The sequence below is a fragment of the Pteropus medius genome, unplaced genomic scaffold, assembly GCF_902729225.1.
Source record: "Pteropus medius unplaced genomic scaffold, Ma_sr-lr_union100, whole genome shotgun sequence".
Taxonomy (NCBI): domain Eukaryota; kingdom Metazoa; phylum Chordata; class Mammalia; order Chiroptera; family Pteropodidae; genus Pteropus; species Pteropus medius.
This window is the reverse complement of record NW_024356247.1, coordinates 292410-315115: the sequence shown is the minus strand read 5'-3', so window position 1 is coordinate 315115 and position 22706 is coordinate 292410. Positions and strand designations below refer to the sequence as shown.

Sequence of the window (22706 nt, the reverse complement as noted above, 5' to 3'; positions counted from 1 at the left end):
GTCCAGCCCCCCGGCCGGAGCACGCGTCCCGGGGCCGCGAGGGCGGAGCGCTGGGCGCCGGGGGAAGGAGCGCGGGCCGTGTCCCCTGTCCCCGCGGGGCGGGCGCCGATTCCCCACCCCGCCCGCCCCGTCCCCGCCGCAGGAAACGCTCACGGCCGCCAGGCCACGCCTTCCTTCCGCCCGCGGGGCGCGGGGCGCCGGGCGCCCCTTCCCGCCCAGACGCGAGCTGGTCCGCGTGCTCCAGGCTGCTGAGGTCCCTCCGTTCTAGCAGAGTGACACGAAGCAGGTCCTTACAACGTCCCGCTGAAATGACTAGAAATCGGGCACGCGCGGCGCCTTCCGACCGCCGTCGGCCGAGGCGGGGCTGCGGCGCCGGGTCCCCTCCTCGCGCCTCCGCGACATCCACGTTGCGCTCACGAGACTTTCCGGACCTGCTCCTGGGCTCCGGTTCAACCCACACCCTCCCTATCCCGGTGCTGGCTGTGAGACGACAGGGACCCGCTGGGGGACCTGCAGTCCCCGTCGGCGGGCCTGCTCTGCCTCTGGGAAGTGGCCGTCTCCGCGCATGGAAGGCCCCGGAGGGCAGCGTGTGCTCCTAAGAATGACGTGGGGGTCCACAGCTCGGGATGCCACGGCTTTGAATCTAACGATGCCGAATGACCAAACACAGAGCAGGACACAGCAGCTGGTCTCCGTGGGAGGAGATGAGGACTCTGCCACCCCGACGCTGTCAGCACAGTCAGGAGCTCCCTGCCAAGAGCTGGGTGCTAAACCGCCCTTCAAAGGGAGCCAGTCCCCTCCGCGCGCCCTGCTCTGCCCAGGGTGCGGTCATAGGAAGATACACTTCCCTTGCGCCTTGGCTCGCTGGCTTTGGAACGGCCGTAGGTGGCACCAACTCTCCAAGGCCAGAACTGTGTGTCAGTTGGGAGGGAGGGTAACCATGAGAACGGGGGGCTGTGCTGACACACTTGGCTCGGGTTTCATTTTGCTGCGAGCTGGTCCTGCTGAGAGCCTGTTGGACGTGGCCATGCCACATAGTCGTTGAATGCGGCTGGCATGTCATCCTCCCATTCTGCGGTCAGTTTCCTCATCTTTGGACTGAACCGCAAGTCACTTACCTGAGCTCAGGTCTCAACCTGCTTTGTCACTGATGAAATGTGTGAACTTGCTGTAGCCCCTCTGTATCTCGAGGCCGCCATTTCCCCCACGTACATTTAACGCAGAGTAGACACCAGGGAGACTCGAAGGTTATTCCCCGGCAGAAATTTGATTTGAAAGGAGATGTCACGTCTGAAGCCAAACTGCCTGCTTCAGGTTAGTAGGCAACATACACACACACCAAAGCCGGATTTTTACATCTGTTTATTTCGTTCCAAACCTTTTGAGGATTTAAATGTACCAGGCCTCAAACTCCCAAATTTTGTTCATTTTCCTAGATTTGACTGTGGATCCATAAGAGGCTGCGTCCTACCCTAGATATTAATACTGTGCCGCTTTCGCCAAGCCACGTTCTCTCCAAAAGCCCGCGAGCCCACGCATGTGCCAGTACAAGTCAACTTCTTCCCTGCCTTATGTGACACTCCCCCCCGCCCCCATGTGACACCTGATAGAGCAGATCTGAGACCTGGAAATGGCTTTCCTTCATCTGGAGAAAAGTGGATGGCAGCCTGATTCTTTAGAGCTCTTCACTCCAGAGCAACAGAGGACGCCCAGTGACCGGGCGAGGGAGCGGCACGGAGCATGGCAGTGGGGGCTCTGCTGCTCCAGCACCTTGCGTGGTCTCTCCTGGGGCTTATGTGGCTGCCGGGGCTCAGATTCTCCTGCCTTACTGCTGTTTGAGCTGACAGCATCCTAGTGATGAGGCCCCTTCCTACCCACAGAGCCAAGGGTCAGCGGTTTTCCTTTGGGAACTTGATAAGAGCTGGATTAGGACCAGTGGAGGGGGCTCCGACTTTGGCCTTGAATGCCGCCATCAGAGGCCAACCATGTCCCAACCGCCTAGTTATAACGGAACCGTTGTCTTCTTTGGCGCCCTTCAGAGGCAACCTCATCCTCCTGGCCCTGGGATGGCCTTGGCTCGAGGTGACAACCAAGTGACAACCAAGGATGCCTGGCAAGAAGATGAGGAAAGGTCTGGGTAGTAGGAACACAGCAGACAAAGACCCGGATTATGGAGAAAGAGACACAGAGGCCGAGCGAGGAGAGAGCTTGAGCTCTTAGCGAGGTGACTTGTGCTAGCTGTCGCCCAGAGTCTCCTTTCTTTGAGCACTGGCACCTATTTTAGAGTGGCCCAGGATGCACAGCATGAGGGACACATTTGTTGGTAAAGGCTTAGACCGTTTCCCCTTCTTAAAAGAAACTGTCTAACCCTATGTGCAGCTCTCGCCTCTACTTTTTGAGGATCCAAGTCGGGAATAAGATTTTCCCTAAAACAAGCCCTTTCGTGGCCTAGCCCAGGTGGAAACATTGACCTGTAATGAATAATGCGAGATGCCATCCCCCTGTCATCGGCCCTCCCCTGCCTTCTGACGTGAAAGGGATGGCGTCACATTTTCACAGGTGGATACGACGATGGAGAGCTCGGAGCTCCTGGAGGTTAATGCACTGGCCTGGGAAATCTGTCAAAGTCAGCGAGGGGTGTTGAAGGTCCTTTCCTTTGTGACAGTCTACTCTTCCAGTCTATGACTGCAGCAGCTTGCGCCACAAAGTGAGATGCGAGTCAGCCTGAGATGAGTCCTTTCTTTTAGCACCCATGTGTCTGTGACAGTCATGAAAAGAAACAGGGAGCGAAGAGAAATGAGGGAGTAGAGGGCAAAAAGGAAAGGATGATGGGGGGCTATCCGGACACTCGGCAACTAACAGCACCCACAGCTCTTGGGAAGTCACAGCCCTCAGAGATTCTGAGGCGAAACGAGGCTTCTTGTGTCATTTTTACCTCTTTGCCCTTCCCTGCACCCACGTCCCACCGGCAGCTGCGTCTTCCCGCCAGGCTCCTGGGGGACAGAGTTGTTTATACTGGGTGACTAACAAGCTGGAGCCAAGAGGTCCCGGCCCCCTCTTCCCCCAGGGGTTATGAAGTATAGGGACAGGTTCCACAGGCCATGGCTTGATTCCAAGCATTCCTAGATCCTGAGAGGAGAGGGACCCTGGCAAGTTTAAAGGCATTCGTGGGGAGAATTTGATTCATGAGTTTGGAACACCTGGAGCTCGGGCCCCAAGGGGATGTCGGGTGGCTGAAATGCTCTGTGCACAGGTTTGGGGACAAGTGTGCTGGTGGCAAAAATGTAAATGCTGAGCGGGGCGGGGTGAAGGGGAAAGGTGAAGGAGTAGCACACGCTGGCAAGGAAGAGGCATTAGATCGGCTCCTCAGGGGTGGGGGAGCCCGGCAGCAGCTCCCCATTGTAGTCTGGGTCAGGGGCCAACATTTTGTCCTTGCTAGAATCCCTTTGCTCTTTCTTGAACATCTTTTGATGCATCAGAGGCACGAAGAAGAGGATGACAGCTCCGATGATTGGGGGCACACCGGCAAAGTAGAAGGCCACATGGTAGTCCCCAAAACAGTTGCGCAGGAGGCCTGGAACAGCGAGACAGAAAAATGAAGCTCGGCTTTGCCCTACTGGCCAAAGGTGCTCTCTGCGTCTTATGCTACACTACCTTGACTCAGGGAACCCTGTCACTCGAAATATTTCTAGTTGAAAGAAAGAAAATCTCTATGACAAAGACAGGTGGCTCCTGCCTTGAGGGTAACGCACATCATGAAAGAAGCTTACGAAGCTTTTATGCACAGTCTCCATTTGTGACTTTCACGAAGCTACGGCTAACTCCTACTCACTCCTAGGTATGGAGTTAGGAGAGAAGCTAATTTAAAAAAAAAATCCCCCAGAAGATGGCCGAGGCTTGTCTTGGTTTCCAGCGATATACCCTTCTACCCCTAACGTGGGCTAGAGTATTCCTGTAGAACAATCTGGGCAGGTTCCTTTCGCCCTTTTTCTGAAGTTCCCATTTGTCCTAAGAAGAGGCTGTATGTGCACCCTCCGCTGTGGTTCCAGATACGATTGGCCCCTCTAGGTTCCTCAAAGTCGCAAAGACCACGGGTGTGCTAGGCATGGAATGCAAGGCCTCCCCTGCTCACCTCCAGGAGCTAATGGGGGCCACCTCGTAGGAAGAATGGGCCCAGAAACAGTACTGAGGAAAGGCAAGTAGGCTCTCGGGCTGCTTGGGAGGTAAGCAAACTGGAAAGAGATGTGATTCTGGAATCTACCTTTGGGATCAGGGGCTGAGCAGAGGCTACCCTCCCCTGGTGGGCAGTGTGGCTGTGGCACAAGGGCCCGAGTAGCAGCTTTTGCCACTGTCACAGAGCATGGTCAGTGATCTCATAACAGCTGGCACAGAATCAGTGTTCGAGGACCATTTGTTGAGTTAGCTCAGTCGGCCAGCCTAGGAGAGGGCAGCCCATGAAATAATATTTGCAACGAATCCTAAAGAAAGGAGATGAAGTTCCCTTTCCATTGATTTTCCAGGGAACATCGTGTCTACCCTCTTGGCATCAGCCATGCTGTCTACGGTAAAACTCCACTGAAACAGATACGTAAACCGTGCAAAGCCCATTCCCCAAAACGAATCCAGGTGCATACACTGTGCTTAGTCTCTCACCAATAGCGGTAAGGGGTTGCGCATACTCTGGCAAGGTCGCTTAGACAGAGAACGCGAGGAAAAGGAGGTGCTCAGGAGCCCCAGAGCCTGGGAAAGACAGGACTCCCCCACTCACATCTTCCCTGTAACGTCAGCCTCACCTGCAATGGGGGGCCCAGCAATCATCGGCAGGGCCATCATGCCCAGGAGGTAGCCAATGGCCTGCGAGGCTTGCATTGGGCCCACCAGTTCAAATGCAATGGGGGCCATGATGGTGATGAAGAAGCCATCGCACAGGCCCAGGAAGAGGCAGACAACGATGAGGCCCCCGAAGCCCCGGCACAGGGGAATCATCATGCACATCAGGCCCAAGAGCAGGAAGGAGATGACCTAGAGGAGCAAGGGCTTGAGTTGGTCACGTTATGCTTTTCAGTCAAGACCACGTAGCAAATCGCCCCGCCTTTTTTAGGATCTCATTCCTACCATTCATAAAATGGGGCAGTAGGATGTCCACAGAGAGGACAGTTGGCCTAAAGAGCCCCTTCTGAGTCCTACATTAAAGGATTCAAAGTATTTAAGAGCGCTCCCATTTAACTGCGAGTCCGTTCTTGCTGGCCGTAGGTTTGTTAGGTCGTTCAGTTGGTTTTTAGAGAGGATAAAAAAAAATGTGCTGGCTGTGCCATCTGAAGAAATGTCCTTGTCGAGGACGTTTGCCCTTTGCTCTGGCTGTTTGGAGAGAGTCGGGCGGAGTCTAGGAATAAGAACCCAGACACCCAGCTGCTTCTCTAGGAGATTCGCAGAGGCTGTAACATAAAACCAGACATACCTAGCAACAGCCAAGCCATAATGGATGGCAATTAAGAGTTAATGCTATTATATAACACAAAGGACACCAGGAATTGATTCTAATCAGCCTTAATTACTACCTATTGTATCTAGCTGCCTCTCAACATCCTCCATGGGACCTTGCCAAGGTTTAGAAATTAAAAAATCTCTACTTGAACTAAGAATTGGCCCAAACCGAGGCTGTCCTGCAGGTTGTCACCGTTTCCTTTCCAACAGGGGCTTGACACCAGGCACACGTGCCTGTCTTCTTCAATAGTAGGAAGCGCAGGGCCTAGTGGATGGCTCTTTAGAACCCGAAGCTATGGACACACTCATTTCCTCTTCCAGGCCTGTACCCGGGAAGGAAGGGAGCCAAGGCAGTTCATCCATTGTCTTGTGCTCGCAGCCTGAGGTACTCACCAGCGGGATGAGTTTGGACAACTCACTCTACCTCTCTGGCCCTCAGTTCCTCAGTCTGTAAAATGAAGAAGTCGAACTACAAGTCGATGAAGATACCTTTCAGCTATAATGTTCTGAGGTTGATTGATATTATTTTAAGTGGTAAAACTGGGTCAAGTAAGAGTGAAAAGAGACAGAATGGCGGGTGGGTAGGCGAAGCAGTCAGCAGACGTACTGGTCCCTAAACCTAGTCCCGCTTCTGATTAGCTAACGTGTCTGCCCTGGCCCAGTGCTAGCTTACCCTGATTGCCGGTACCTTTTGGCATCTTGGGGCTGCTGATGCTGACAGGAAAGACCCACAGGGGTGACATATGGAAGAGGCTGCGAAAGCCACAATACTCCCATGTAAAATTCCACCCAGATAGAGCAATTGCTTATATTTGCACAGGAATTCATAATCTCATAATTTGTTGATATCGCTTATAGGCTTTTGCTTTGACTCTGGTCAAGACACTTATCATCTCTGGGCCTTGGCTCTGCCTTCCATCGCTTAGGGTAAAGCAGACTATGAGGAGAGCGTTACGTAGGAGTTCAGCTCTGCCACTGTTTCGTTTCCTGTTTATCCATCAGATAACGAGACGTTAGACAGAACGAACCGTAAGGGCACCCCTAGCTCTGACAAAGCGCAGTCGCCAGGTCTTGCAAACCTGATAGAGTTGAGCACAACAGGAAATTTTAATCATATCCTCGTCCAAGACATCCGAGGGGATTTAGGACTGTTAGAGAAATCCCCGCTGTGAGTGTAGTTAGGGCTCCTTGGAAGTGATTTTAGGGCTTCGCCCAGGAAAGTGAGAATTCAACCACCTTCCTGATGGATTATTTGTGACCACCTGTTCTCTGGGACTGCTGTGACCCCTCCACAGGGTTCCACATTTGGGTGCCTTCTGGTAAACCCAGCTACAGGAGCAAAAAAGCACAAGTCAGGCCAGAAAGGCAATATTGCTGCCAGGTAGATAAAGACAGACAGCTCGAGCAGTAGTCTGTATTCAAGCCAGACCGGAAGCCAGTTCATACGGAAAGTGCTCTCTTTAGCATCCATGACGCTACAGCCCACAACATGAGGCTACCTGTGTCACCGTCAGAAGGATTAAAACCTTGCATGGCTTTAACATAGTTCTTTTTTTTTTTTACTTCCTAAAATCTGGCCGCACCTACATTTCTTTCAATCCTCACCTGTGAGGTGAGAGAGTAAAAGCAAGAATTATTCTCATTGCGCAAATGAGAAGAGTGAGGCCTAGGGAAGGGAAATGATTTGACTTATTCCGGCACTTTGTGTACATCAAGACGATGACGTTTGACAGCCAGTGCTCAGTGCCAAGTAGCTCTGGAAGTATAAGAGGTGACGGACCCAGGCCCGGGGCTAGAGGAGAGAGACACTGAGCCATGCACTGCTACAGATGCCCAAGACTCTCCAATGAGATCAGTCCCCACTGGGGGAAGTACCCAACTCCTGGCAATTCCTTTTCCTCTTTCAGATGGGAGAGCCATTATTAATAAAAACTTTCTTTAAGAATGTTCTCAGAGGTTCCATGTATGCCGTTCTCACTGGATCGTCACTCCATCTTGATGAAAGAGGCAGAACAAGGATGATTGTCTTCATTTGAAAGCAAGGGTCACCGAGGCTCAAAGAATTTTATTGACTTTCCCACGTTGTACAACAAGCTGGTGTCAGACCTAGGGCCCAGGGCACAGCAGTGACACACCCCACCACCCTATCCCAAAGGGTGGGGATAACCCAGCGTCTGCGGTAGGCTGTTTCTCCGTGCAGTGGACAGGGTGGGCATACTCACCTGCAAATAGATCTTCTTAAGTCCAGGAATGGAGTCACTGACACGGCCTGACACAAGGCGCCCGATGCCTGAGGTAGCCCCAATACACACCAAGAGGACCCAGGTCTGCTTGATTTCCAAGAATTCCTCTTCCACATACTTCACCTGAAAAGCATAGCAGCAGGCCCCCCCGCCCAGGACAGGAGAAAGAACAGGAGCTGACTGGTTAACTGTTAGCATATCCAGACCACGGCGAGAACTTCCTCCCCTGCGGCCCCCTCCCATGTAACCCTGGGCTGGAGAAGAGCTCTCTGGCTGCTTCTAAGAGCTTAAAGGGCTGCACATCCCTTGGTTCTCAATTCTGGGCTTCTGAACAACAGCCGAGGTGAGTGGGTGTATCCAATCCTCTTCCAAGCCCCGGCAGGACAGAATGCAGCCCTAACAACTGAGAAAACCCAATGGTTCTACAATCTCCCTATTCCCTAACCCTGACAGGATGGGGTCACAGCAGGTTATCAGAGGAGAAGGATCCATCAACTTTCAGGTAACACTTCTAAAAGCTCTACGGAAGGTAACAGCTAGACTACAACTGACTGACAGTTCTGTGGCCAAATAAGTTGGGTGGTTGCTGGTTAAAGCCGAAGGGATTTCTTTACTGCAGGATTTTTTTTTTGGTACCATTAAAAGGTTGCTGCACGATACGAAGCTAAAGATATCATTTGACCACAAGAGCAGCATTCCATATAACATGCTTTTAGAAAACGCCATCCTTGGGTCACCTGGACCAGTCTCCTGCATCCCAGTGACGCTTATCTTCTCCTGAAAACCCATCTAGACTCACCAGTGGGAGAGACCTTAGGCCTTCCCCTAAGGAACTGCCCCCATTTCCCTCCGAGGGAGTCTCTCCAACTACTGATTTGTCTCTTTTCCCAAAGGTCCCAGTTCTGCCCTTTCAGCATCCTCCACCCCTACTCTCTGGACTTCAGGCAGGTTACGGACAGATTCTTGGGGCCGGGTAGGGTGGACCCCCCCCCCGGGTCCACCCTGGTATTCCTCACCAGGTGTACATAGGGAACGAAGTAGCCAAGGGCAGCAGCGGCAATGCCAAAGGCCCAGATGCGGTAGGTACGTTGGCGGAACACTCGCATGTTGAAGTATTTCCTGAGTTGAGCCAGAAAGCGCTGGCACAGGCTGTGGACACCTCTCTTGCTTGGGGTGTCCTGGGAGCTGGGCAGGAGGGGCCGGTAGGTGAGTGAAAGCAGCGTAAGAATAAACATGAAGGTACTCAGCACCTGGAAGGTTTGGGCGAGCTTTATCTTAGCCCCCAGTGTTTTCATGAGAAGGGGGAAGGATATGGAGAAGATGCTACTCCCGGCAGATACTACACCATTGGCCAGACCCAGGCGGCGTTGGAAGTAGTGGCCCAGGATGACGAGAGATGGCTGAAAGGCGAAAGAACAGCCACAACCGAAGAGAATCCCGTAGGTGAAGTAACGCAGGCTTAGTGAGCTGTGGGAGAGACACCAAGAGCCATCCTCAGCAGCCTGACCGGCAATCCCCCCATCATTAACCCACAGACCCACTTACCACTGACCCTCAGAACACACAAGAAACAGCACCTTCTGATCCCCACCTTGCAGATGGAGGGACAGGCTCAGAGAAGTAAAGTAATTTACCCAAGGGGATCAGCAAAGCTTGGACCTGACTCCGGATCTGTGTGACTGTAGTTTGAATCACAGCAAACCATCAGACAGGAGTGTTCAAAAGAAAGCCATGACCACTTACGCAAAGGCTGGATGATGGGCTACAAGGAGCAAGGCGATGACTTAGAGAGAACGGTTTCACCTACTGCTTACATAAACAGCACGGGTAGGTGCGTAGCCAAAGCTTTACCCCAAATTACGAAAGTCTACAAGGCCGGATGGTTGAGATCCTCCTTGGGACTCCTCAATACCTTTCTCCATGGTCAAGACCCTGGAGTTCAGAGAATGGCTGGTAGCCTCCTGCCCCTCCCTGCCCCGCAACCCTGCCCAAGTTCTGAATATCCCAAGACCGTTTATGTCAAGCCCTATGTGATCTCCTTGGGGATCATAAAATATAAAATCCCTTTAAGCTCCAGGGCCTGTCTCCTGTTACTAGACGTGGTATGGATTAGGTTGTCAGCATAGCCTGACTGCTTGACAGGAAGTGGAGCCTGAAAGAAGTTATGTGTCTGGCTGAGTAAGACAGGTTCTGGCTTAAAACTGTTAGGTACCGCTGTGGTCGCAAGCCTCTGTAATGGAAGGCAAACGTCAGCAGGGAAAAGGCCATGGGAAGGTGAGCGTGGCCGGTCATGTGCCCCCAGACAATATTGGCACAACCTAGTAAAGAATTTTGTTTTCTTTTTGAAGCCTCTACATATTTCGCAATAGTTTTTATCTGACCAGTTAATTACCTAATACTCTCCATGTTCAGGCAGTTACTCCCCGTAGAGAGACCCAGCCCTCATGCTAAAGGATCGGGCCCATGCTACGGAGAGGTGGTGCTAGTGTGCACGATTCCAAGACAGTTATCATAACCGTGGCTTTCTATCTGCTGGCACTCACTGGATATGGGCATTGTCTAAAGGACGGGAGTTAGACCTCCAGCGAGGGGTCCGGTAGAGGCAAAGCTTGGGGTTCAGTTCAGGGTGCCGTGTGGTGGATATATTTCTAGCCAGACCCCAAGGCAAGAAGACCCTAAGTCAGATTGCCATCCAAAGAAATTCAGACAATAGGAAGGATGACTTGGGGCTCCAGCCGCAAGCAGAACCATGTTTTTCCACTGGATGTGAAGCCATCCGGAACATTTCTTGGCTCCGAAAATGTTCTTACACAAAAGGCAAAGGAGTAGGGGAGGGGCTTGGTGCCTGGAGAACAGAACGCCTACTCCAATGTACCTAAAGAAGAAAACACATCCGAGCTCCTTCCCGTCCTATAACTGAGCTCATGCAGATCGGAAGGGAAATGGGATCCGTATGTTGCTAATTTGTTTATACTTTGCTCTGCTCGGCCTTAAAAAACAGACCTCTGTTGTGCAGTGTGGAGACTGGATCCGCTTCCGTGGCCCAGCACCTTCCCACAGGGGCAAATGAGGCCACAACAATTAGAGGGGTCCTGAAAGGGTTCGCAGCGGCTGAGAGGGCCGAGCAGGGTCTAGGCAGGACATGGTTTCTCCGTCCTCTGTCCCAATTGGATGGGACCAAGCCAAGAAACCATTGCAGGATAGATGCAACCTCTGCTGGAGGGTAGGCTAGACAGCCAGGAATGCTCAAGTCGTAAAGGAAGCTGATTCATCTTCACAGGGCCCACTTGTGGCCGGACACAATTATCGTTCTCTAATGGGAGTGGAAACTTCGGCCTACAGAATATAACCATTGTCCTACAGCAGCCCAGGCAGATTGGAAGAAGGAGGGACTATAACTTTCAAAGTATCTTTGGCAGAAAGTCTGTCATGGATTCTTCTGAGTTCTGCCAGTGGGACCAGTGGACACAGTTTGACTTCAGCTTAGGCCTAGCTGAGCGGTTGGGCGTTGAGTCTGTACCCAAGTGGGTGAGGCTGCTGCCCATCCTTTCTCCTGCCCAAGATATGAATCTTTATCTGTGCCAGTCGATATATTGGCAGCCAGAAATATCTGGAAAGGATCCAGAAATGCTAAACTGCCTTGGCCTCAGCTGACCCCTTTTTCACCAGAAGATTCCCCCAGGAATCCCATAATGGTCAGGATCCACATGCACTTGCTCTAAAAGCTTCTTCCTGGGAAGGCAGGTAATGTCATGAGATGTATGGCACATCTCGAAGGAGACTAAAATGGTAGAGCCGAAAGAGAACTGGGGAGACCATCTGGTCTAATCCCCTCATGTTATAGATACAGAAATCGAGGCCAAAACTGGACATGGGCCCAGCTATACAAACTCTCGAGCTTCGGCTCTTCCCACCACTTTGGAACTCCACAGTCCTCTTTGGGGATATTCCCTACTGATGTGCCCTGGGGACCCCGTGTAGAGGTATCCCGCTGAGCAATGATTCCTGGGAGCGGGGTCTTTGTGAACCCTACACGAAAGGGGCCACATGGAGTGAGAAGTGTGTCCCCAGTTGAACACCCAGCCTTACCTGGCGAAAGAGCTGGTATGGAGGCCGACGAAAGCAATGGCAGCCCCAGCAGTCGCTGTGATTCGGCAGCCCAGACGATCAGTGAATATACTCACGATGGGAGAACAGAAGAAGATCATGCCCATTGAGAGAGCTCCGACCCACGCTGCAGAGGAAACGAACACAAACATACCTTTGCTTAATGTGGCGTCTGCTGGGGTAGCTGGTGTTTTTCTCTGGCCTTTCACAGCGGGCATGGCATTGGCCTGCGCTGCCAGCCAGCTACTCCCTAATAGTCAGAGAAGTTAGGCAATTTTCAGAGCGCCTGTAGGAGGGCAATGTGAGGACCAGGAGTCCAGCTCATAAATACACCCAGAACTTCAGAGCTGAGACAGGGGTCCTTTGAAGATGAGGTCTATGATAAAGCCTGGTTAGCCACCACTCAACTGACCTACATTCTTCAGCCTCCTTGGCGGTTTGGCATGAACACGTGACTGAATTCTGACCAATAAAGTGGGAGTAAAAATGATACACACCACATCCAGGCCTGAACCATAAAATTACTCCCATTAGGTTTCTGCTTTCTGCTGGGCTACAACTTCAGAGTGAACTTGGAAGCCATATATTGAGAATGGCAGAACTGCTATCGGTTCTGTCCACGTCCCCAGATAACTACATGGAGTGAAATTCTACCCTGCCTCTCCAATGTGGAACCCTTTCCCTGAACGTTACATAAAAAAATAGACTTCTTGTCCTTTAAGACACTTAATTTTTAATTAAAATTATCGGGGTGACATTGCTTAATAAAATCAAATAGGTTCCAAGTGTACAATTCAATAATGTCATATGTGTGTGTATATCGCATTGTATGTTAACCACCCCGAGTTAAATTTCTTTCCATCATCAAATGTTTAACCCATTTTACCCCTACCTACTCCCCCTATCTCTGTTACCCACTCATCCACTGTCCATGTCCACGAGTCTCTGTTTCTTTGTCATCTTCGTCTGTAACTTTCAGTTTTATATCCCACATACGAGTGAAATCATATGGTTCTTAATTTTTTCTGTCTGGCTTATTTCGCTTAGCATGATTATCTCGAGGTCCATCCAGGTTGTCACAAATGGCAAGATTTCATCTCTTCTTATGGCTGAGTCATAGTCCATTGTATATATGTACCACAGCTTCTTTAGCCAATCAGCTATCATAGGACACTTCGGTTGCTTCCATGTCCTGGCCACTGTGAATAATTCTGCTATGAACATCGGTGTGCAAATATCATTTTAGATATGGGTTTTCAAGTCTTTGGGGTAAATACCCAGTAGAGGGATTGCTGGATCAGATGGTGGATCCATTCTTAGTTTGTCGAGGAACCTCCAAACTCTTTTCCATAGTGGCTGTACCAACTCGCAGTCCCACCAGCAGTGTATGAGGGGTCCTTTCCCTCCGCATCCTCTCCAGCATCTGTTATTCCTTGTCCTGTTGATTGTAGCTATTCTAACAGGTGTGAGGTGGTATCTCATTGTGGTTTTGATTTGCATTTCCCTGATAGCTAGTAAAGCTGAGCATCCTCATATGTCTGTTGGCCATGTGTATGTCTTCTTGGGAGAAGTGTCTGTTCAGGTCCTATGTCCATTTTTTCATTTGATTGTTTGTTTTTGGTTGTTATTGAGTCATGTGAGTTCTTTGTATATTGTACATATTAGGTCCTTATCAGAGGCGTTACTTGCAAATATCTTCTCCCATTCAGATGGTTGCAATTTAGTTTGTTGACGGTTTCTTTTCCTGAGCGGAAGCTTCTTAGTTTCATGTAGCCCCATTCATTTATTTTTGTCTTACTTCTCTTGCCTTTGAGGTCACATTCATAAAATCCTCTCTAAATCCGAGGTCCATGAGTTTGGTACCTATGTTTCCTTCCATGCCATTTATTGTTTCAGGTCTTATATTTAGGTCTTTGATCCATTTGAGTTACTTCTGCTGTATAGTGATAGATAGCAGTCTAGTTTCATTCTTTGGCATGAATGAAATTGGCTTTCCAATTTTCTCAGCACCATTTACTGAAGAAAGCCACTGATTTTTTGAGGGCCATTTGTCACAGCAGTTAAACCAACAGAAACTAAAACAAATACATCCCTCCACTAACATTTTACTGATTAAAAAAAAAACAGGTCCCGAAATGTGAAGAGACTCACCAAAGATCACACAGCAAGTAAGTGGCAGAGCTACAACTCAAACCCAACTTCCCTTATTCCTAGTCCAAAGTTCATTGTATTATATCTTCTATTGAGATGAATGAAGTTTCCCATCATTGGAGCTGTGCAAGAAGAGGCTAGACATAAAACAGGGAATTCAAACATTGGGGTCAGATTTGGATGAGCCAAACCAAACATTTCAGGCCCTTCCAGGGATGCCAAGCCAGATATCTAGACTTAGGCACTGGGCTAATTGGCTTCAAGGCCAGGAAGCATGGGCATCGATTAAGCCTTCGGGAGCTAAGGTAAGCTTCTCTTGGTCAGTGAAATGGTACTGTGAAGATGCTAAGACTAAGGAGCAGGAAAGGCCACAGACCAAGCCACCTGGAATTTTACGAGGACACAGGACAGGGTCAGGAGCCACCCAAAGATTTTGAAGGATACTGTGCAAGAGGGTCATGTAACCGTCATGTTGAAATCCTTCATCACAGCTCATGCTGGACAAATCTCTGGCTCCAAACTCAAATAAAAAGAGTTCCTTTTGTTTATAGAAGCTCTTAAGTGTCTGTAACAATCCTCTCACCAGAAAGGAAAAAAATTTGTTCTTTTTCTTATATTATTTTAGCCCATTTCTCCTTGCTCGGCCCTCAGAAAGATAGCCGAAGAGTTGTTTGTTTGTTTGTTTGTTTGAAGGCCGTTCTCAAGTTTCATGTTGTACCTCTCTTTTCTAAGCCAAATCATCTTAGTTCCTTTCACTTAGTTCCTTTCTTAGCATAAAATTCTAATTTCGTATTACTTTCAGAGCTCTCCTCTAAACATTTTCTTCATCATCATCAAAAAGCATTCACTGAAGAGTGCCTGAGCGAGGCACCAGGCCAGCTTCTGGCTCTCTTCAATTGCGGAGGCTCAAGTGGGCCAGAGGAGCGCCGACCAAGTATGGTCAGGGCTGTCCCACTGCCTGTGCCTCTTACCTCAGTGCCTAAAAGGTTGTTTAGATCCCCACTGGGAAAATTTGCTTTGCCGAGGCACCATCTTGAGCTCCCAAAGAACTGGCCTGGGTCTCCCTAGACCTGAACTCTCATCACCATTTGCCTGTTAGCTGTGGGATTGTGAGCAAGTCACAAAGCACGTCTCTAATCCTCGGTCTTCTCATCTGTAAAATGGGGATTACAATTCCTGATGTGCTTTCTTCAAAGATTTTTTAAATAACAATCAGACGTAACATATGTACAAGGAAGCTTTGTAAATACCAATAGTCACATCATATACAAAATTAATGCAAATGGATCAAAGACTTAAATGTAAAACTAAAAACTAAAAAAAAACTTCCAGAATGTCGTATGTTGGAATCATATAGTATGTGACCTTCTCAGACTGGCTTCTTTCACTTTGGAATATGCATTCAAGTTTTCCCTATGTCTTTTCATGGTTTGATAGCTCTTATTTCTTAGACATTTGAATATTATTTGATGCTTCCATGTTTTGACAATACAGCTGCTATATACATCGATATAGCTGCTATAAACATCCATGTACAAATTTTTGTGTGGACATGAGTTTTTTAACTCATTTGGTTAAATATCAAGTAGCAAGATCGCTAAATTGTATGTTTAGTTTTGCAAGAAACTGCTAAACTGTCTTCCAAAGTGGCTGTACCATCCTTCATTCTCATCAGCAATTAGTGAGAATTCTTTTTCCTCCACACCCTTGCCAGAATTTTCTGTTGTCTGTGTTCCGGGTTTTGTCCGTTCTAATAGGTATGGCGTGGGATCTCGTTCTTTTAATTTGCAATCCTCTAATGACATATGATGTTATATATCTTTTCATCTGCTTATTTGTCACCTATATATTTTCATTAATGAGGCATCTGTTAAGGTCTTTGGCCCATATTTTAAAGCTACTGTTCATTTCCTTATTGTTGATTTTTTAAGAGTTCTTTGTATATTTTGGATAATAGTCCTTTATCAGATATGTCTTTTGCAAATATTTTCCACCAGTCTGTGGCTTATCTTCCCATTCTTTTGACATCGTCTTTTGCAGAGAAGTTTTTAATTTTTAATGTTTAGCTTATCAATTATTTCTTTCATGAATCATGCTTTTGTTGTGTCTAAAAATTCGTCACGGTACTCAAGGTCGTCTAGGCTTTCTCCTGTTATTGTCTAGAAGAATCATACTTTTGTATTTTAAATTTAAGTCTGTGATCCATTTTAATTTCTCACCGCCCCCCAACCTCCTCCCTTCTGGTCACTGTCCCTTTGGTCTCTGTATCTATGAGTCTGTTTTCACTCAGTACGATATCCTCTTGGTCCATCCATGTTGTTGCAAATGGTGAGATTTCATACTTTTTTTGGCCGAGTAAGATTCTATTTTATATATGTACCACCTCTTCTTTATCCATTTATCTTTTGATTGGAGCATTTATTTACCTTTAAAGTAATTGTTGATTGATAGATACGTAGTTATCGTATTTTATTCATATTTTTTATCTTTTCTTTCTTCCGCTATGTTTCTTGGTCTTGGTAGAGTGGCCTTATGTAGCAGGTGTCCTACAGGGCCTAGTGGCACAGTCTTTCTGGTCACCTGAGCCAGGTGCCCAAGCTATGTCCCTTGTGTGGGTTGTTGTGCCTTTCTGTTGTAGTGGAGACTTGGTTGCTGATGGCCCATCGAAGGGAGGGGTTGACCCTTGGGCCACTGGCTGTGAGGACTGGCCGTGACTACAGTGGAGGAGCCGTTGTGCAGGGCCCGACCCTACAGAGCAAGATTCACTTTAGTGGGGCTCTGGTGCCTGCTGCATCCGCCCTCTGGATGTATTGTTTGTGGAGGTGGGTGGGTGGTGCTCTGGTGTGCTCTGAAGCTGGCCACCAGGTATGTTGGTCCTGGGGCCTTTTGGGAGGGGGTCTGGTGCAAGCCAAGATCAGCTGCTGCCTGTGCCCCACCTGAGGCCACAAGGTTGGAGCTACAAATTGATCCGCAGGTGTTTGCCACTAGCGCTGGGCTTGGGGCTGCTTAGCAAGAGGCAAAGGGTGCGCCGAGGCCAGCCTCTGCTTGTTTGGAGTTTGTGGACCTTTCAGAGACTTTAGGAAAATCCGCAGCATGGGCCAAGTCTAGCCACTTGTGTCAATTTGCCTCCGAAAGAGGTTAATGCTGGTTGAGTGAATTGAGTGCCGTCTCAGGGAATCATGAGAGTAGCACAAGAGCTGTGTTAGCCACGCTAATAGGGACTCAAATTGTGCACCCACCTGCACCTGCTGGTTGTGTGGATTGGCGGGCTCGACAAAGGAACGATGGCACCTGCCTGTATTTTAGTCCCAGTGAGAGCTGCAGCTCCAGCCCTAGCCGTGAAGCCAGACCATTCAGTTCTTCTTGGTATGTCTCTCGCACTTTTTGAGCCACTGTCCCTTTTCTGGAGCTTAGGGCAAGTATTGGTGAGCGAGTCTGTTCTTGGGCTCTTTAAGAGAGTGCCTGGGTCTACAGCTGCCCTCCGTCTCACCTGGTCAGAGTCCCTGCTGATTTTCACAGCCAGCTATTGTGGGGACTCCTCTTCCCAGCACTGGCGCTCCAGGCTGGGGAGCCCGGTGTGGGGCTGGGACCCCTCATTCCTCAGGGGAGACCTCCGCAGCTGTGATATCCCTCCCAATTCTAAACCACTACATGTGGGTGTGGGGTCAGCCCATTCAGCATTTCTGCCCTTCCTACCAGTCTTAAGGTGGTTTCTTCTTTATATACTTCGTTATAGAAGTTCTGTTTAGCTCGCCTTCAGGTGATTCTCAAAGGTGGTCGATTGCTCTGTAATTTACTTTTAATGTTGATGTGGTCATGGGCGGAGGTGAGCACAGTGTTTACCTACTCTGCCATCTTGACTGGAAGTCTCCCAATCTCTGTCTTTTCATTTATGTATTTTGACCATTTGCAATGAGCATAATCATCGATGTGTTACGGTCATTTTTTGTTTGTTTTCCGTTTCTTCTGTTTGTCCTCTATTTCCCTTTCCCTGCCTGCCATTTCCTTTACAATTTTTAGAATTCCATTTTGATTTGTTTCTAGTTTTTTCGGTATCCCCTTTTGTATGCCTTTTTTAGTGGCTTCTCTAGCTATTATATTACATGTATAGAACTTATCACAGTTTACCAATGTTGACATTTCATTAGTTTGAGTGGAGTGTAAATACCTAACCTTTATTTTCCTTCGCTCACCCCACATTTACAATACGATACAATTGTTTAAATATTTCCTCTATATGCATTGATAACCACGCCAGGAATTATTATATTTTTGCTTCAAATGTTAAATATAATTTAGAATACACAAGAGGAGAAGGAAAATCTATTGCATGTACCCATAATTTTACTCTCTTCATTGTTTTCTTCTTTCTCGATGTTCCAAAATTTCTTTTATTGCTGTCTCTTCCTGTTTAGAGAACCTCCTTTGGGCGCTCTTTTAGGGTAGGTCTGCTGGTGACAAATTGTCTTAGCTTTCCTTCCTCCGAGAATTTCTAGATTTCCCCTTCTTTCCTGAAGGGCATTGTCACTGTCAATTCTGGGTTGAGGATTTTCTTTTAGAACTTAAAAAATGTTCTTTCTTCTGCCCTCCATAATTTCTGATGAGAAATCCACTGTCATTTGTTTTTCCCTTTAGTTAAGGTGTTATTTCTCTCTCACTGTTCCTGAGCGTCTGTTCTTTCTTTCTTTTTTTCAATTTATTTTCTCTCTGTTGTTCAGATTGGATAATTTCTATTGTTTTATCTTCAAGTTCACTAATTCCTTCCTCTGTCTTCTCCATTGTGTTGTGGAGTCCATCCAGTAAAGTGATGATGATGATGATGATGATGATGATTTCAGTTGTAATTTTTAGCTCTAAAACTTCCATTTGTTTCTTCTCTATACCATGTATTTATTTGCTGAGACTTGGTATTTTTTCATTTGTTTCAAGTATAATTGTAATTGCTCATTGAAGCATTTTTATGACGGCTGCTTTAAAATTCTCATCAAATACTTCCAATATCTGTGTTATTTTAGCGTTAGTGTCAGTTGACTGTCTTTTCTCATTGAAGTTGAGATTCTCCTAGTCTCTGATGTGGCAAGTGGTTTTCTATTGTATCCCAGGCATTTTGCATATTATGTTATGAGACTCTGGATATTATTTAAATCTTACATTTTAGTAGGCCTCCTCTGACACCATGCCAGCAAGATACCCACCTCATTATTCTAGATGGGTGGAAGAGATGGGAGAGGAAGTCCATGTTCCCTGCTTAGTTTCCATCGACACCCTGGGGAGGATGGGTACCTTGTTACTGTTGAGCAAGGGTTGGTGTTCAAGATTTCGAATGGGCTTCCTCTGATTCCTTCCTTGCTGGGAGAGCTAGAGGTCTCTTATTAATATTTCTCATACTGCTTCAATTGATACTATGCTGAGCAATGGTGAAAGACCTAGTTTTCTGCTTGACCTTCATTGACACTGCCTTGGCACCTCTTCAGGAATGAGAGGAAACTTGGAGATGACAGTCTGGCAAGGGTGAAAGTCCAGGCTCCCTGCATGGTCCCCACTGGCATCACGGGGGAGGAGTAAGGGATGAAATTCCTGGCTCCCTACTCAGTTTTGTCTGACATTACCCTAGCATGGGAAGCGACGGGCAGGTTGAGGCATCTTGTTACAGCTGGGTGAGTGTAGAAGTCTAGGATCCCCAGTAGGCCTTTGCTGGTAAAGGTCAGATGGAATGCATTTTTCCCCTTGGAATTCGGCCAGAGTAGAGCAGTTACTATCTAAAAGTTTTCTATCTTGCTAGGCCACCCCTTTCCTGGTTTTAAGGCTAGAGAAATCAGGCTTTTCTTGGGGCTTATTTTGTCTGTTTCTGTCGGCATTTCTGGACTGATGGTTTCTTCAGCTCCAGGCCTAAGATATATGAGGCAAAAAGGAAACCCAGGTAATTCACTGCTGCGTTGTTGCTTGGGTCCTGAGGTCCTGAGCCCATTGGCATTTTTCTCTCCACCCTTCAGCCTTCTTATGTTTGTTTTATATATAATGTCCAGTGTTTTTAGCCATACATCATGGTGGGAATAGGAAAAAGTACCTTAATATAGTTTATACACACACACACACACACAACACATTAAATATATATATTATATATAAAAATATATATATATTAAATATATATATTATATATATATAATATATATATATTATTAGAGGTTAAGCAAGGTTTATTATAGCAGAGTGACAGCTGGGCTGATCCAAAGATGGTGTCAGCCTAAACATATATTTTTTAAAATGAGCCATCTATATGTGATATTCATTTAACAGTTATTTAAAATCCTCTCTGGCACAGGCAAATGGCTATCTCACAGGCACTGAATATGCTAAATAAGTGACATATAGTCCTTGCCTTCAAGGATCTTACAGTAGAACAGAGAACACATTTTTTTTAAATAGGGCAATAAAATACATTAATTTCGTGGTTCAAGGCCAGGGTAAAATTTTCTATTTAAAGATTTTCAGAGAAGTCGAAAATTCCAAGTAAAAGAAAATTTGCTATATCAAGGGAAAGTAAGGTAACCTAATAGCTAGATTAACGACTAAAGAAGAATAGCATGATATAAGACAAAGTATTTTAAGGATTGTTGGTGGGAAAGGTTATCAAAAAATTTAGTAGGAGAAAAATAATTGAGGGTTAACTATATTTTAGAAAAAGAACCAACAGTCATAATAATGATGATAATTATAACCATGTTGATGGTCAATGAGTGCTATTGGTTACCTTTTACCTTTCTTGCAGCTGAGATGTGGGAGAATTTGGAAGGGTAAAATGTAGATTTTAACAGATGTAGAGGGTCATCTTTCTAAACAGACCTGGCAAAATCAGACGTGGCATCCCACAACTTTCCATCAAGCAGAAAGCGTTATTTTCAACTCACGGCTGCACTAAGTACTAAACAAATGCCTAATTTCTGACTAATAAACATTCTTTGAGGATGAACTGCGCATAAACCCGCCATCCACAGCTTTCATCTCGTGGTTCCCAGAGTTCTCTTTAGCCTCGACCACTACCCTCAGGTTAATTAAGTTCTCCTAGAGAGTTGCCCCCAAAAGGCCTATACCTGAAGTGAACACAATGTCTGTATTCAGCAGGTAGCCCCTGCTTTCTTCTTCTAGGCACCCACAGCCAGCTGGGCTTCTGTTGGGCCTGGGCAGCACAGGAGCAGAACCCTGGCCTTTCCAGCTACATCCTGGGCCTATTGACCCTCAAGATTCCTTATGCAAAAAAGTGTTTTCACTCAAATGCCCAATTAGTGCCCTGGCTCCTTACCCAGGCTCATAGGCTTTGAAGTACAAGGAGACTGCTCAGAAAAGAACTCAAATGTAAGTCCAGATTTCTCATTCCTCGACTGCCAAAAGCCAACCTATCTGAGCTCTCCCTCTGAGTTGAAAAAGGGGAAGAGGATACTCCGAGAGCTAAACTCTCCAAATAAATTACAGGCTTTCACAAATTCCTCTTGTTGTGGGGAACTCACAGAAGCTCAAATAAGGGAATGATGGAGCAAAGCCAAAGAAGAGGCAAAGCTAGGGAAGGAGTAGATGAGAGAGAGAGGTGAAGGGGGTGACATAGGGACAGATAACCATCTAGTCAAGAGCCCCAGCTTCATAATAAGGTCCACGGTATGATGAAGGAATAACAAATAGTATTAGGAGCTCACGTTCTGAGGCTTAGCTATCCGACTGCCGTATCCAATGCTAAGTGGAGAAAATGGCACTATGAAATGGAGTCTCTGTTGCCAGAAATATTCCCGTTTCTGCTCCATCTCTACCCCTCTTCAGAGTCCCTAGAACATGGTAAAGGAACTAAATGTCGTTGGGGTAAGTGGGGTGCTAAGAATGGCATAGGTAGGGCATGAGACCATGTGGGTTAGGTGGCAGGCAGCTCAAGACTATGCTGATGGTATGCTGGCACATCTGGCCGGGTGATCAGCACATATTACTCAGATGACTGAAAGGATTGGTAGAACACATTTAAGAGGAGGCAAGTGAAGACGCTTCAGGGGTCAGCCGAGGAGCTCCAGAGGACAGAAATGCAACACCCTGGTCTTCCTTGGGGACTGAGATGGCAGGATTCCGGACCTCCTTTATTAACTATTTCTCTAGCCTTGTGCAAGGCCCAGAGTTAAGTGCTAGATAATTATTTTTCCAGTGAATAGACGAAATACTGTTGTTCCAGGAAGCTGATTACAAACCTTGATTCTTTTTCTGAAAAATGGTGGGTTGAGAAGCTTTCCGCCAGCTCTCAGCCTCTCTAAGCTCATTTACTTTGTTAGCGACTCACCATACATTGTGTCTAGGACTCTACTCCATATTTGTACCAAAACTTTATTTAAAAATTCCAAAAGTATTTTCATATTTGTCCTGGTATTTGATTCTGCCAACGTTTTCTTCTTTTTTTTTTTTTCTTCATTAGGACATGGTGATGTTTTCCTGGGTTGACAGGGTAATACTGGAAAACATTCTTTTCCAAGCATTGCACATTTAAACAAATCCTGTTTTTAACCTTCCACACTTGGTCTCAAAACATACCAACTTTAATGGACTATCTGCTATTGAGTGTTAAAATTTGTAAGGTCAAATAATCACTGAAAACATAAGTCGTTTTTTTACCCCCTTATTAGGTGATTTGGCCTCCTTCTCTCTGCTGCTGTTATTTACTTACTTTCATTCTTGGAATCATAAGATCTA

The 22706-nt window shown here is 47.2% G+C and overlaps 1 protein-coding gene across 1 annotated transcript in view; it reads right to left on the bottom strand.

Moving 5' to 3' along the window:
- Positions 1 to 1344: 1344 nt before the first annotated feature.
- Positions 1345 to 22706, bottom strand: part of SLC16A2 (solute carrier family 16 member 2) — a 75739-nt gene continuing 54377 nt past the window's right edge. Inside the window, exons 2-6 of the mRNA XM_039859981.1 lie at positions 11817 to 11961; positions 8744 to 9194; positions 7707 to 7850; positions 4794 to 5022; positions 1345 to 3574 (exon numbers count right to left, since the gene is read on the bottom strand). Of these exons, the coding sequence (XP_039715915.1) occupies positions 3354 to 3574; positions 4794 to 5022; positions 7707 to 7850; positions 8744 to 9194; positions 11817 to 11961 (1190 nt within the window). The 3' untranslated portion in view covers positions 1345 to 3353. The remainder of the gene's footprint in view (positions 3575 to 4793; positions 5023 to 7706; positions 7851 to 8743; positions 9195 to 11816; positions 11962 to 22706) is intronic.